Source organism: Triturus cristatus, chromosome 7 (genome assembly GCF_964204655.1).
Source record: "Triturus cristatus chromosome 7, aTriCri1.1, whole genome shotgun sequence".
NCBI classification, from domain to species: Eukaryota; Metazoa; Chordata; class Amphibia; order Caudata; family Salamandridae; genus Triturus; species Triturus cristatus.
The window spans coordinates 489,931,408-489,945,067 of NC_140590.1; the positions used below are offsets into that span (position 1 = coordinate 489,931,408).

The 13,660-nt window shown below is 44.3% G+C and overlaps 1 protein-coding gene across 4 annotated transcripts in view; it reads left to right on the plus strand.

Moving 5' to 3' along the window:
- MYH10 (myosin heavy chain 10) overlaps positions 1-13,660 on the plus strand; it is a 1,171,079-nt gene that overhangs the window by 221,407 nt on the left and 936,012 nt on the right. For all 4 annotated transcript variants that reach the window (XM_085616842.1, XM_085616841.1, XM_085616843.1 and 1 more), the window contains exon 5: positions 4,887-4,986. In XM_085616842.1, coding sequence (XP_085472968.1) covers positions 4,887-4,986 — 100 coding nt within the window. The remainder of the gene's footprint in view (positions 1-4,886; positions 4,987-13,660) is intronic.

Consider the following 13,660-nt stretch of genomic DNA (forward strand, 5'->3'; position numbering starts at 1 on the left):
TGCCGTACCTGCGCCGGAGGCTCGCCGCCTCGTCCCCGCCTCCGCTCCTTTCTCCTGAGTCGGAGCCTGTCATGGATGAGGTGGAGTCGGCGCCGGGGCGGCACCGAAAGCTTGCCTCGCCGGCTCCGGCGCCTGCTCCTTCCTCGGAAGGGGAGCTTATCATAGTTTCAGCGCAAAGTTGATGCCGGATGCAGCCGAGTCGGCGACTGACGAGGCAGAGTTGGCGCCGACGCACGTCGTTTCCGCGCCTCGGCGGCGCCGAATTATGGACTCTTCTCCAGAGGCCTCTGGAGAGAGTTTGGTGCCATCCTCTCGCCCAGCGTCACCGGACGTACTGTTGCCAGTGCCCCCCATGGAATTTGTAGAGCTTCCTCAGGAGCTCCCAGATCCGGCAGGGAATGTGGAGCCGCTTCTGCCCTTTGAGGCTTCCCTTTATGATACCCTTTTAGGTACCTGGGTCCGGCCTGCTTCAGGTGAGCCAGTGTCTCGTTCAGTTTTGCACCGCCACCGTCCAGCTCTGCATGATCCTGTTTGTCTTTTTGTGCACCCTGATGTGAAGGGGTTTGTGTTGCAGACTGCTTTTCCCTCCCTGTGCCCTCTAATGCTTCCTCCCTCTCTGGAGTCCAGATGGCTTGAGTCATGGGGGCAGGAACAGCTTTGCTTTTAAGTGGTCCTTAAATACAATGTGTGTTTTGGCGCAGGCTACCTCTGCCCTGTGGGACTTTGCAGGGTCTTTGCTTTCTGCCATCTTTGAAGGAGCTCGGGTTGATCTCCTTTGCCTCCTCTGGGATGGCCGCGACCTTGCCGAATTCACAGTGCGCTCAGCCTTTGATACTGCTGATTCTTTGGGCAGAGCTATGGCGTGCTCTGTTGCCTTAAGGCGTCACGCTTGGTTGCGCAATAGTGTCTTCCCTGAAAATATCCGGGAGCGACTGGTTGACTTACCCTTTGATGGGGTTTTGCTTTTTGATGCTCACGCCGAGTCGGCGGTTCACCGGCTCCTTGCGGGCTTTCGTCCTCCCACTTAGGTCTTCTTAGGCCTATCTTCCGTGGTGGTACTTTTTCATTTTGCATCCTTTAGATGCGCTTTGTGTTTAACATGGGCGGTGAGCGTTACGTCTTCTTTTTCTGTGGTCAAGGGTGATTACCCTTTTATTGGCATCCCTTGGGTGCGTTTTGCTTTGAGCTGCCTGTTGGCCTGCTGTGGCCGTGTTCCACAGATTGCTGTGTCTGGTCCTCTGACTGTGGTATTGAGCAGGTGGCCCAGCTCAGTAATGTCATACGGCTCGGAACTCATGTTCACGGGTTCAGTTCATTACTGCGCTCTTTTAGCTTAGCTTATTGCCCTAAGAGGTGTTCACCGTTGTTTGGGGTATGCATACTCCATGTGGGGTACTTGTATGCTATTATATAGCTTTGCTTATCTCACTTGGGCCTGGAGATCCTGTGGGTTCTATGCATCGCTTGGTGGTCCGTTGTACGGTGTTCTATGTTTTTCCCTGGTGCCATCTTCTTACGCCATGGTCATCCTGCCTGTTGCCTGTTCCACCTCCTTGGGAGGTTTCTTGAGCTCCTCTTCAGAATCGGCTCCTACCTGCCCTAACTGTACTAGGTGTGCTCCGGTATGGACATGTTCATGCTCCTGGCTTGTTCTGTCTCTACATATTTATATGTTTATCCATTTGTATAGGCATGTCGGTTGCCTTGGTATTCCTCTTCCTACGTCGCCACCTCTTTCCGAGGCTGCGAGGTAAGGACCGATATCTCCATGTGTGGGGGAGCTTTTCTGAGCTGTTGCAAGCTGCCCATAGGTTCCTACCTGCTTCCGCTTCCTGGGGTGATTTTCCGATTTGACAAATGCTCCCTTTTTGGTGTTCGACACTGTACGTGTCTTTTCTGGAGTGTTTGGTTGCAAATTTTGAGGCTCTTTCCACAATTCTTTACCTTGGTGTTTTTGGCCACATCCTTCGGATATGCTACTGCCTGCAAGTCTATATTGTGGGTTGTTTCTCACTTTGGCTTCATACTGCCCGGTCGGGCACTCTTATGCTTCTTGTCTAAGCCACTTAAAGGTCTCTGTGGCCGGTTTGCCTGCTGCGTATTTCTACCTGCTTCAGCGGGTTTAAAATTGATGCTATTTGCCCCCATTTCCCATTTTTGGGATTGGGTGGGCACTTGTCGTGTTTCTTGTCCCACCAGCTTTTCCAAACGCATTGCTCAGGTTCTAGCTCTGGCCTTTAGGCTCTTGGCACCGGCTCCTTCAGCCTGCCTTCTATGGGCTAGTCTGTTAGGCTCTGGTTGCATCTCTTCAGGTTCTTTTCAAGCTTGGGTCGGTGTCCTCATTGTGCACCATTAAGCGGAGAGTGGTCCTTCTTTCTCTCTCTCTCTTCTTTGCTCTGGTATATGGCTCATGCCATTCTACCTGTCATTTTTTATACGGGTATGGTGTAGCGCCATTCTGGCATTTTTAGGATATCTACCATCCCGTTATTTCTGCTCTTCCGAGCTGCTTGGGTTGCTGTCTGGCTGTTCCGCCACAGCCTCCCCCCTTTATCCGTCACTCTGTTGCCGGATCGGATGCTTGGCATTTTCTGTTCTGTCGCAGATCCACCTCCCCTTTGGGGTATGGCTGTGGTATCTATTCTAAGTTAAGGAATCTGCGGCTAGATGTCTCTATCAGATGTACGAGTTACTTACCTTTGGTAACGATGTTTCTGGGAGAGACGTTGTCTAGCCGCAGATTCCTTAACGCCCACCCAGTCTCCCCGTTCTGCGAGGACCTTGCCGAGTGGGGTTCTCCGCTGGCCCCCCTGTTACAGTTGGCATTGGTTTTTTCTCTCATGGGTGCTCACATTGAGGCGTCCCTTAATACCACTGACTCCCTCTCAGGGGTTTCTGTCACAGTAATACCGTTGGCTTACTCTCAAGGGTTTCTTATCTGTAAAATGAGGCCTTTTCGATTGTCCTTCACCAGCAGATTCCTCTTCATTTTCTTCTTCTCCTGCTATCTTTCCGCCTTCTCTGTTGGCTCAGGGTCCTGGGCTCCTCTACGGTAGTCTTCTTGGGGGCTCTGTTCGCCTCTGTTTCAGACCTCCTTTCCTATAGGGGCGGTGCCAGACTTTTCATCCCTGCGGTGGACTATTGTTCTGTCTGTGCTCCGTTCTTGCTGGACTGCACAGTTCTACATGATACGGACAGTCTATTTTTGTCTGTTATTCTACATGGGGATAACAGTCTATTTGTCTGTTGAGATGTTCTCCCCTTGTTGCACTAGGGAAGGGTCTTCGCTTAACTTGCGTGGTTCTTTCTGACCGCTTTTTCACCTATATGTAGGTAGTGTCTAATTCTGTCTTTTACCATGGTGTCTTGCACCATCCTCCTTATTGATTCACGGATTTTCATCCATCGCGCACTGTTCCCATACTTTCACAGTTTTTTTATTGGCGGCTTCGCGTTGTGTCGCGGAAAAGTTTCGCCGAAGAAAACTGACGTCAGAGCCCCGGGAGGGACTTATATGAACTCGTTGACTGGACGATGTCAGGGCGGGTTCGTGTGCTGCAAAGTTTTTTCCGGATCCAGTCTTGACGCCTGGGGATATTCTAAGTTAAGGAATCTGCGGCTAGACAATGTCCCTACCAGATACATCATTACCGATGGCAAGTAACTCGTACATTGGGCTGAGTGTTGATGATAGCCCTCTCTTGTGAAAGAAACACAAGGATAATATTAAGATGATCACACTTCGCTACTTTGTCGGCTCACAAGCCAGTGGTAGTAAGTTAAGGTGTTGCTTGGCCAGTTAAAGTCAAACCAAAATCTCCTCTGCTGTACAGTTGTTAGAATATCACGAGAGATATGATGATGTTAAGAATACTTGTCGATTAAGTTGAAGTTCTGCTATCTACACAAAGTATGTCAGTGGGAGATCTCTAAATGAACACCTGTTATCCAGAAAGAGGTTAATATGTACATGAAATGACAGGCTATATACACACAGTTGTTGTGCAGTTGTGCAACGTTTCTGGCATGGAGTCTTAAATACAGTACCATGTTTTACTGGCCCAATTGCTTTAGACCTAGGTTAGCAGTTTTTGTTTTAGTTCTGGCAATGATAGTGCTAACGATTGATTGCTTTGACCTCATGTCTCAGAAATGTCTGGAAATTCTGTGTAAATGGACAGCAAGCCAAAATATGGCTCAAGTTTTTGCATACTATGATGTCCCTCAGCCATCAGCAGCCGACAGGGCAACTGTAACTTATGTCTTGCACCATTATCTGATGACAGCCTACCTTGACAAGTCATTTCCTTTGTGGAGTTGTGAAGGGATATTGAAAGTGCTTGGTGGTGCTTGGATAAAACAGGGAACAGTAATTTTGCTATATTTTTTTATCACAAACTGATAACTAAAATTGTTTTGTCGTATGTGATTTGCCCTTATGGGTAGCTCGTAACACTAGCACACGCGATTGATACAAATTGCTGACATTTATTCATGTTTGATAAAAATAATAGGCATGTAGAAGAAAAAGAATACTTATCAAAATCTTGGCTTGTTAGATGACTGTATTTGATATCTTAATGCATTCTGAGGGCTTTGGTTCACTCCAACTGAATGAAGTGGAGAACATTTCTTAGTAGTTTATAAAAAGAAAGTCCACGACTGTAAGCGTGGTGTCCTGCCGACATGTGGTTGTCTGGCTCCGCGTACAACCTTCCAAAATTAACTAGGGTTATTTTTAATGGGCCCAAAACTGTGAATCTGCGGAGAGCAACTTGTTCCGTCTTGTAATGAGTTTTGTTAAATAATTGTGCTTGTTTTTCTACTTAAATGGTACAGAATAGAGTGAATTCCCTTTTGTGATAATATTTTTTCCCCTTCTGCAGAGGGGAGTCTGGTGCCGGGAAGACAGAAAACACCAAGAAAGTAATTCAGTACCTTGCACACGTTGCTTCCTCGCACAAGGGGAAGAAGGATCACATTCCTGTAAGTTCTTGCAATTTTCTAAGTAATTTGTATTTAAAGTCAAATATATGTGAATGTTGAACCTAGCTAGTTTGAATGGCTGTTTCCGGTTTGGGGCATAGTTTTTGGCAGCCCTTATGGAAGGATTGTTTTTTGGTTTTGCCTACTAGAGAGCGCTTGCACTTTCTATTGTGAGATGTATTGTAAGTTTACAGTGTCCTTAGAGCCCGCCAATTGCGTGCCATTGGTTGGCTTTTTCACTATCATTGCTTACTACTTATCTGTCATCTTTGTGTGGACATGTTACTTGTGTCCTTACAAAGCTTGCTTGAAAAGGAGCACTTTTTTCTTTTTTGGTCGAAGCACTACATGAGTGTGCATGTATTTTCCAGCTTCTCCCTTGTATACTTCTTTCCCTGCCTTTCGCGCTCCTTGTTCCCCTTTCTCACTCGTGTGCTTCTGACACAGCTCCACATTGCTCACTTTTCCTATTTGCTACCCCCCAGCTCTGCACTTTACGTTCTGTGTTTGATTCCCCAATCCGTGCCCCGTGTTACTTCTGCTCCGACATTGCTGCTCCCACCACTCCCTATTTGCCCCCCGTTATGCTTCCCCTTCATCCACTTTTTAAAAAAATGTTTTTTTTTATCAAGTTAACAGATACAACTTGGATCTGTAACTAAAATGGAAAATAAATCCATTTCATTATGTAGGCCCACACATGTAGTGCATTTGCCTACAAAACAACGCTCCCAGCAGTGTCAAACCATTGGCAAAGCCAGTAGCTCACAATAGCGAGGCCTATTGGCTTTGCCAATTCTTGTTATCCCTTTCCTTAAAGCTGACTGAAGGACCTGTGCAGAAAAAGGGACGGAAATGATTCGGCTGACACTTTTCTCTGTGCAGCTAGGAGGCAAGATATGAAACCTTGAACCATTTGAGTATTGATTTCAGTTCAATTTGAGTGACATTTAACCAGCTGCTTTTTGAGTCTTGAAACAATCCGATTATGCCAATGAAGCAATTAAAGATCAAAATAAATCTTTGCTCTGATTTAATTAGATTTGTCTGGCTGGACACCCTAGATGCGGTTTGAAATAGAAACACAAGATTTAGGCATTGTTCTCAGGCTTCCCTAGTTGAGAAACAAAAGCATTTCTGAACAATTTAAAGAAATTCCTATATTTTATTTCGCTTTGGATGAGTTTCAAGGGGACATGAGGGGAATTGAAATTTATGATGTGTTGTGGTGTTTTAGACCAACTGATTCAACATTTTATCAGCTCCCTTATCTGGTATTAAATATGGGATTGGTGCATGGCTTTTGAACCAGTGATGTGCTGGTATTGCCATTTATCAAATGGGTCAAATTATAGGTCTGTGGTGGACACTTGATTAAAATATATCTGGCTGTACCGAGAAGGAAAGAAAGTAAGCTCATGTTTTAAGGCTGTGTTATCCCACATCAAAAACTTTGTTAACGTTGGTGTGCTTTAATATAAGTAAATAATTTTTCCAACCTGATGACATTGCAACACTGTGCATTACTGCCTTCCAACGTGTGGACAGTTTTTGTCTGTTTCAGATTTGGGCTTCATTGGTGCTGTGTGTTAATGTAGCTACAGATCTAGTAGTGCTAGCCCCCATGTAATTTGTTATACTGTAGCAATGTTGTTGATGTTCTCGGGCTGATCCAGTCCAAATGAAACAGGATATAATTTGCTATGACACTTCTAGAAAAATTGATTAAAACGTTTATGGTATTGCCTATCAGAGAGCTAAAACCCTCTTAAGCAAATACATTTTTAGTATATAAATCTGACCCACCTGTGACACCAGAAGTGAGGATCACTTCTCCAGGTCTCTACGGATGTCGGAAATTAATGGAGAATAGTTAGCTGAGTAAGGGTCTGAAAAGTTGGGTGTTACTTTGATGCCCAAGTATTCAGTATGTTGTGTGACCTACTAAAAAAGATACCCGTGTCTCAGGCGGGAAACGATTTTCTCTGGTAGTGTGAGGTTCAGAATCTTACATTTACCCATGTTAATTTCTTAGCCGGTGAGATTCTAGAAGATGTATTACGGGGTGATCGGGGCAGGAAGGGATTTGATTTTTATCTGTGTCCAAGCAGTGCCCTGGCTATCTGGATATCATTGGATCGTTGCACATGATTGGCTGACGGCTCAGTACCCAAAAACAGAAGAGGCGACAGTGGTTCCCTGTGCTATGTTGTTACACCCAACTGTTAACGATTAAATTATTCTAGCAGTAGGAAACCGATAATTGGGCATCGCCTTTGGTTGACATTTGGGCCCCAAGCTAGTCTCTAGAACCATTCCAAAGAATGACCGCTGCCAGTGCACCTGGTGGAAGACCTTCTTGGCAGTGAGTGACACCAGAATCACTGGACCTTTCTTTCTCAACTAGCCGCCTGACATTATCATGCATGTAATTGTCATTTATAGTGCCTGACTGGTCTGTGTGGACAATATCTGTTGTTAAAATTTGTAGCCTAAAGTATCTTCTCGCATAGTTTTATATCACTATTCTATATCAATAGTAAATAGGGCTTCAGGTCTGTACGAAGAGCAGTGGCAACGTGGTCTTTCCCTGTTTAAGGATGACAGTTAAATTTACTTCATAAATGGGGGTCACCTATTTGTCTCCACCATATGTTTGTACAGTGCTGTCTATTTGGTGGCCAGCAGCGGCATAACATTTTGTAAAAGTTACCACTATAACCATCTGGTCCTTGGGCTTTAATGAGCCTGTGTGACTCGTAATACTTTTTCTGCAGCTACAGCGTATTCTAATATTTCCACCTGAGTTTGCGCACGTATTTGGATCTTTACTTGAACTACATATGTTTTCCGTGCACTCTGAGGAGTTTTCTGCTGAAATTAGTCTTATTACATTTTCTAATTTCTGCTATCTTCAGTTGGCTCTTGATCCCCGTAATTTCTTAGTAGGCAGAGAGAGGGTAACAACCTACATTTGTGTTGAGTGCATTTGTTTTCACCCTTCTAGCTTTGTTTTTCTAGTGTGCATAATCTGTGAAATCCTTGAATCATTGCTATAAATGTACTCTTACACGCATCCTTAAAGGTATCTCCTCGTGAGAAACACTCCATTACCTTCATTCATGGTGAAGTATTCTCTTATCTGAAGATATGGCCTCTGAGTGAGGGCTGTGAGTGCAACCTCCAATAACCTCTTCTCTTCTGTGTCAATCCTTAATCCACTTCTATCGTCACAAGGGCATTGTCGGACAGAGATTGCTCCTACGTGTACTAGAGAAGCAATAGAATTGCTGACAGATATACAGTCTATTTGAAAGAAAGATCTGTGGATGTGAGAGACAAAGATGAAATCCCTTCCTTGTTCATTCAGTTCTCAACAAATATGTTAGGCCCACTGTTATTGAGTTAGTATATCCTTTATCTGTCACCAGTCTATCCAGAGTCCCATCCCACACTAAGTTGATGCCACTTCTAAAAACAATGTCTTCCTCTGTGAAGTTTAATTGTATTACAAATTCAGCAAGGAAAAGTTTCCTGGTCCCTTGGTAGGGCAGTAGACCACTACCACTGTCAGACATATGCAATCTAGGGCAGGAATCCTCCCTCCTTATTCTCTTGACAATCTATAATGGTAAATTGGAAGTTTCTGTGAATAAAAAGATCACCCCATTGTGTTTTGAATTGGTGAAGCAATAAAATCAAACTGGGTATTTTCCATGTTTCTTTCTTGGTTTGTCCCTACAAGGTAGATACTTGTATTCATATAGTATCCGGTTGGAGTCTTAGTGGGCACTTTTATGTCACCATACCTTAATTCAGGACATTGAGACACTGTTTATTTATGGAGTTTCATAGAGTGAGTACATGACCTGTCAGGGTATCAGAGCGCTGTACAAATAGTAACAGAAGTTAAAACACAGATAAACATACAGTTGGCAATATGTTGTACAAATAGCAAATAAGTTGTAGCAGCGACAACAAAAGGATAGGCATGAAACAAAATATATACCATTAAAAAACAAACAACGAAGAGTACTCAGGATACAGAAATGTATATAGGGAAAATAGTCCTACTTAGTGAAATCAGGACTAATTCAGCAACAGACTTTAATTATTTTTTGAAGTACGTAGTTGAAGGATTAGATCTACTTTCAGGCGGAATTGCATCAGATATTCTAGGGGCAAGACCAGAAAAGGAAATATAAGTTTTCTTGTAGTTGAAATTCTGTGGCTTCAACAATAGAGTTAGAACTTCTTTGGGAGTGACTCCCACCCGATAGTTAAATCTTTTCAGCCAAGTAGATGGGAGTGTTGTGCTGAAGAGCCTTATGGGTCATGCATCTTAAACTGAATTCTAGCTTCAGCCAATTGAGATGTTTCAGGTCAGGTGTGATGTGGTCACATTTACTGGATTCCTTTATAAGTCTAGCAGCTGAGTTTAGAGAGGGCCTTAATAATGCAGTCCTGGTTTTGGGTAGACCTGCAAGAGTAGTACTCCTGTAGTCCAGGTGGGAGATGACTAGGAAGTGGACTGCAACCTGAAGTCAGCTGGGGGTAGTATAGGTTTGATTTTCCTCAGAGTGTTCGAAAGGTAGTTGACTCCTTTTGGTAGCTGCACTGATGTAATCTTGCATATTCAGATATTTGTCCAGAGAAATGCTTAACGATCGAGTAGAATCAACAATATGTGGGGTGCCGTTGAGCGCTGCAAGATGTTTGAGCGACTCATCTATGGGAATAGAGAGATTGTCAGAGGTGATCAGGAGAAATTCTGTCTTGAGTGTGTTAAGCAAAAGATGATTGTGGGTTAACCATTGTTGGAGTTCAGTAGGGCACAGTTAAGAGTTTTGATATCTTCAGGTGAGGAAATTTTCATGTAGAATTGTATGCCATTTGCATGTGGGACGGTATATTTGAGTGTGTAAGAACAAGTTGAATAGCGTAAGTGAGATTGTGTATCCTTTAGGTAATCCAATCGAGATCAAAGTAATGTTGAATAGGATTTGATTGACTCTAAATATTAGAAATCTATTATGGAGGAGAAAATTAATGACTGGACCAGATAAACCCATCCTTTTCTCCAAAAGGTCTATCATGTTGTCGTGTCGAGCAAGGAGCATAAGTAGGCAGGGTTTGTTCTGATCAAGTAATCTCAAGGCATCATCTATAATGAGTGTTATAGCATTAAAATGGCTATGATCTATTCTGAAATCAGATTGGCAGTAGTCAAGGAGCTGAAACTGTCTGATAGGGTTGCAGAGTTGTAAGTGTATGCAGTTCTCAAACAGTTTTGCTAATGTCATAATGTTAGTAATAGGACGGAAATTGTTGAGGTCAGACAAGTCAACATTTGGCTTTTTTGGGATAGGGGTAACCTGCCCAACCTATAAGCAATCAGGAGTCCTCCCTAAGACCAAGAGTCCAGCCCAATGATCAAGATGTACACAAATATGTGGAATGACACCCGAAAAACCGAACCCTGCCAAACTAGCTCCCCAGAAATCCACTGGCTACAGTCCTGTTGGGAGGTGGCCAAGATTCCTTGGGTCTACTTTACCAAGGAACACAGCTGTTGGCTCTAAAAGTCCTCTTCATCTGGAGCAACTTTAGGGGCCACGCTTCTGAGGAGTTTAGTGGGGTACTTGAAGTCCTTCTCTCAGGTCAGTTTTCACAGTGGATTCTCCCAAAGCCGTCCATCAAGAGTTCTGAATTTCATGGCATATAGGTTGGATTTGTCTGCCAATTGAGACCAGGAGTAGCTGGAGGAAATGCCTTGCTCCCTCTGTCCTCAGTGCTCTGAGTGCAAAAAGGCCAGTGTGATCCCCGGGCCCCTAAGGCTCAAGCCCCAGTGCAGCTTCCTACTTCTCTTGTGATGTTTCTGCTGTCTTCTGTGGATCGCCAGAGGATCAATCCATAGCACCAATCATCCTAACTGCGCCATCGCCACCTACCCCTATCCAAATACTGACCTCCTTCAGTCCCAGTTGCACCTGACTTGGACAACAGAGATGGGCGATTCATCTGTAGATGAGCCTGCTCCCCAAAAAACAGCCTGACACTCCCATGGGAATTCCAGACACCGATCAGGATTCCTGTACGGGGACCTACATTAAACCATAGGCATCATGGCCAAGACATTTGAGGCACTGTCCATTGTGAAACAGATGCCCCTGCTTGAGAATGAGGGCATCTAAGTCTTGGTAGTTTTAAGCGGTCTCTCACAAATGCCACAGTACCCTAAGTTTTGAAATGATTCCCATATATTTAGAGGAAGCATTTCTCAGAGTCATTTGACATATCTGCATGGGCCTGCTTATTCTTTGTGTCTTCAATTCCCCCCAGCTCTCGGTGCTTATAATAGCAGCTTCCTTCATGGGCCAAAAGAATTCTCCTTTATGAACAAAGAGGCGAGATGTCTGAAGAGAGATGAGAAAAAGATATTATATTCTTAGGTCATCATAGCTAGCTTTGGTCTCTACCTCTGGCCTGATTGTGACTGTTGTGCCTTCTTGATTCAGTCACTAGCTAGGAGGCGTGTCCAGTCTATGCACAACCATTGCAAGAAAGTTGGAGAGTAGAAATGAATGATGCACAGGGATCTCATTGATTTGAATGTTAGGTCTTTGAACAGGTCTGACCATCAAATCTCAGTAATGGTTTACCTTGCTGACAGGAAGCTAGAGACTCTGAAGAAAATTATCGACTTCATTGTGGTGGGAAGAATCAATTTGATTCCATTACGAATGAAGTCCTCCAGCAATGCAAGATCAAAACATTTGTGGCCAATCACACTTGTCCAAGTTGTAGAAGCCTGGCGTTACTCTTTTTCAGACTACAAAGGCTTTCCAGTCTCTTAAGGTTAAGAATTCCTTTTAGCACAGATCTCTAGTTGGGTACTTTTTTCCTCGGGAAAGATGAGACAGCAAGAGGAAGAACAAACCTGCTCCTCCAGACTTTGCGCAGGCCAGCAATTTCAAATGACTTTTCCTAAGCCAGCTATTCCAGTCCTCCTCCCACCCCCACCACTATTGAGGAAGCTGTTCCCCCACACTTGAGTCCAAACAAACTAAAGCACATGGGTTCTCTCAGTTGTTAAGAACTGCTATTCTTTATAGGTTCCATGAACGCCACCATCCAGGTGGCTTCAGCTCTACTTACTGTCCGAAGAACATTTGCAGAAGGTTTAGAGCAATATATCTGGTCCTACTCTAAGAAATGGTGCATAGACACCTCGGTTAAAATGGAGGGGGGGGGAGGGGGTTCCACTCTATCTACGATCTTTATGATGTAGACCACTTCTGCGTTCCTGCCTCCAAAAGTAGAAGTGCAAGATCTTTATTCTAGCTTGGGTACTGACATTTGTATTGAACTACAACTGGATGTGCTTATTCAACCTCTAGTATGCCAAGTGCTTGTTCTCAAGGAGCACAGAGTGTGTTTCCATTAATGGGAAATCTGGAAATCTTCACTGCCTGTACAGGACATATACTCAGTCCATCTCTCTGGTCTTTACAAAGACCATGGCTTATTTGGTGACCGGGTTTACACAAAATTTGCTGTTGGCGATGATTAGAAGACTGTCTTCTCCAGTATTGGGGTGTCTTTCATAGATTCACATGCTTGAATATTCCCCGTCGTCGGAGTGGGAGTCCCACGGTAAATAATATAGCAATATATACATCCATAATATATATATATATATATACATATACATAAGTAATCATATAAAAACAGAGATATAAGTAAGTGATAACATCAAGAATGTCCCTATATGAAATTTCCATAGAGATACATGGAAAGAGAAAAAAGACATTCGTAGTCTATCTCTGTCATTATGTTAGTCCAAACTACGGCCAATCAGGCGCCAGCTCCTCTCTAGAACCTTCTCCTCAGAGCTCCTCACCTCAGATTTTCTACCGCACGTCGTGTGACAGGGAGTCTCCCTGAGCTCTGCTCAGTTTTTGTCAGTCAGAATGTCTTCAAGTAAGAAATCTTTGTTTAGACCATGTTCTTCGTGTGGAAAGCTGCGTTTATTTTCTGAGGACCCACACAGTAAGTGTATTTACTGTTTGTACCCAGATCATGAAGTGGCAAAATGTAAATTTTGTAGAACTTTTTCTACAAAGACTTTAAAGGACAGAGAAGGCCGTCTCTTAATATGGCTTCAGAGACTGAAGGATAAAGATGACCCAGTGTCTGACATGGAAAGTCTTCTTTCTGGCCGTTCTCAGTCAGCCTCTAAGCGCAGTAGTGTGCAGGAGTTACCATCTCCTTTCCTCAAGAAAAAGAAACTGTCAGCTACCACTTCTGCGGTCTCACCTACTGTTTTGTCGCCTTCGGGACATAGTTCTCAGGCTGAAGAGGCGTCTATTTCCCAGTCCTCAGGAAAAAGACTGTCCGCCTCGTCGACGATGCTGCCGACGACGAGATCTGCTGTATCTGGCTCGTCGACGGTGACTCTGACGACGACATCGGCTGCTTCGTCGTCGACGAGTGTTCTGTCGACGTTATCCTCGTCGACGGTGACCATCAGCACTTCAAGGGCGGGGACTTCTATTTTGCCCATTACATCGTCGTCGACGATGAAGGTAAAGGTACCGTCGACGCAACCCGTGTCGTCGACGAAGACGTCATCGATCTCGTCGGCGTCCACTTCGTCGACTAAGAAGAAGAA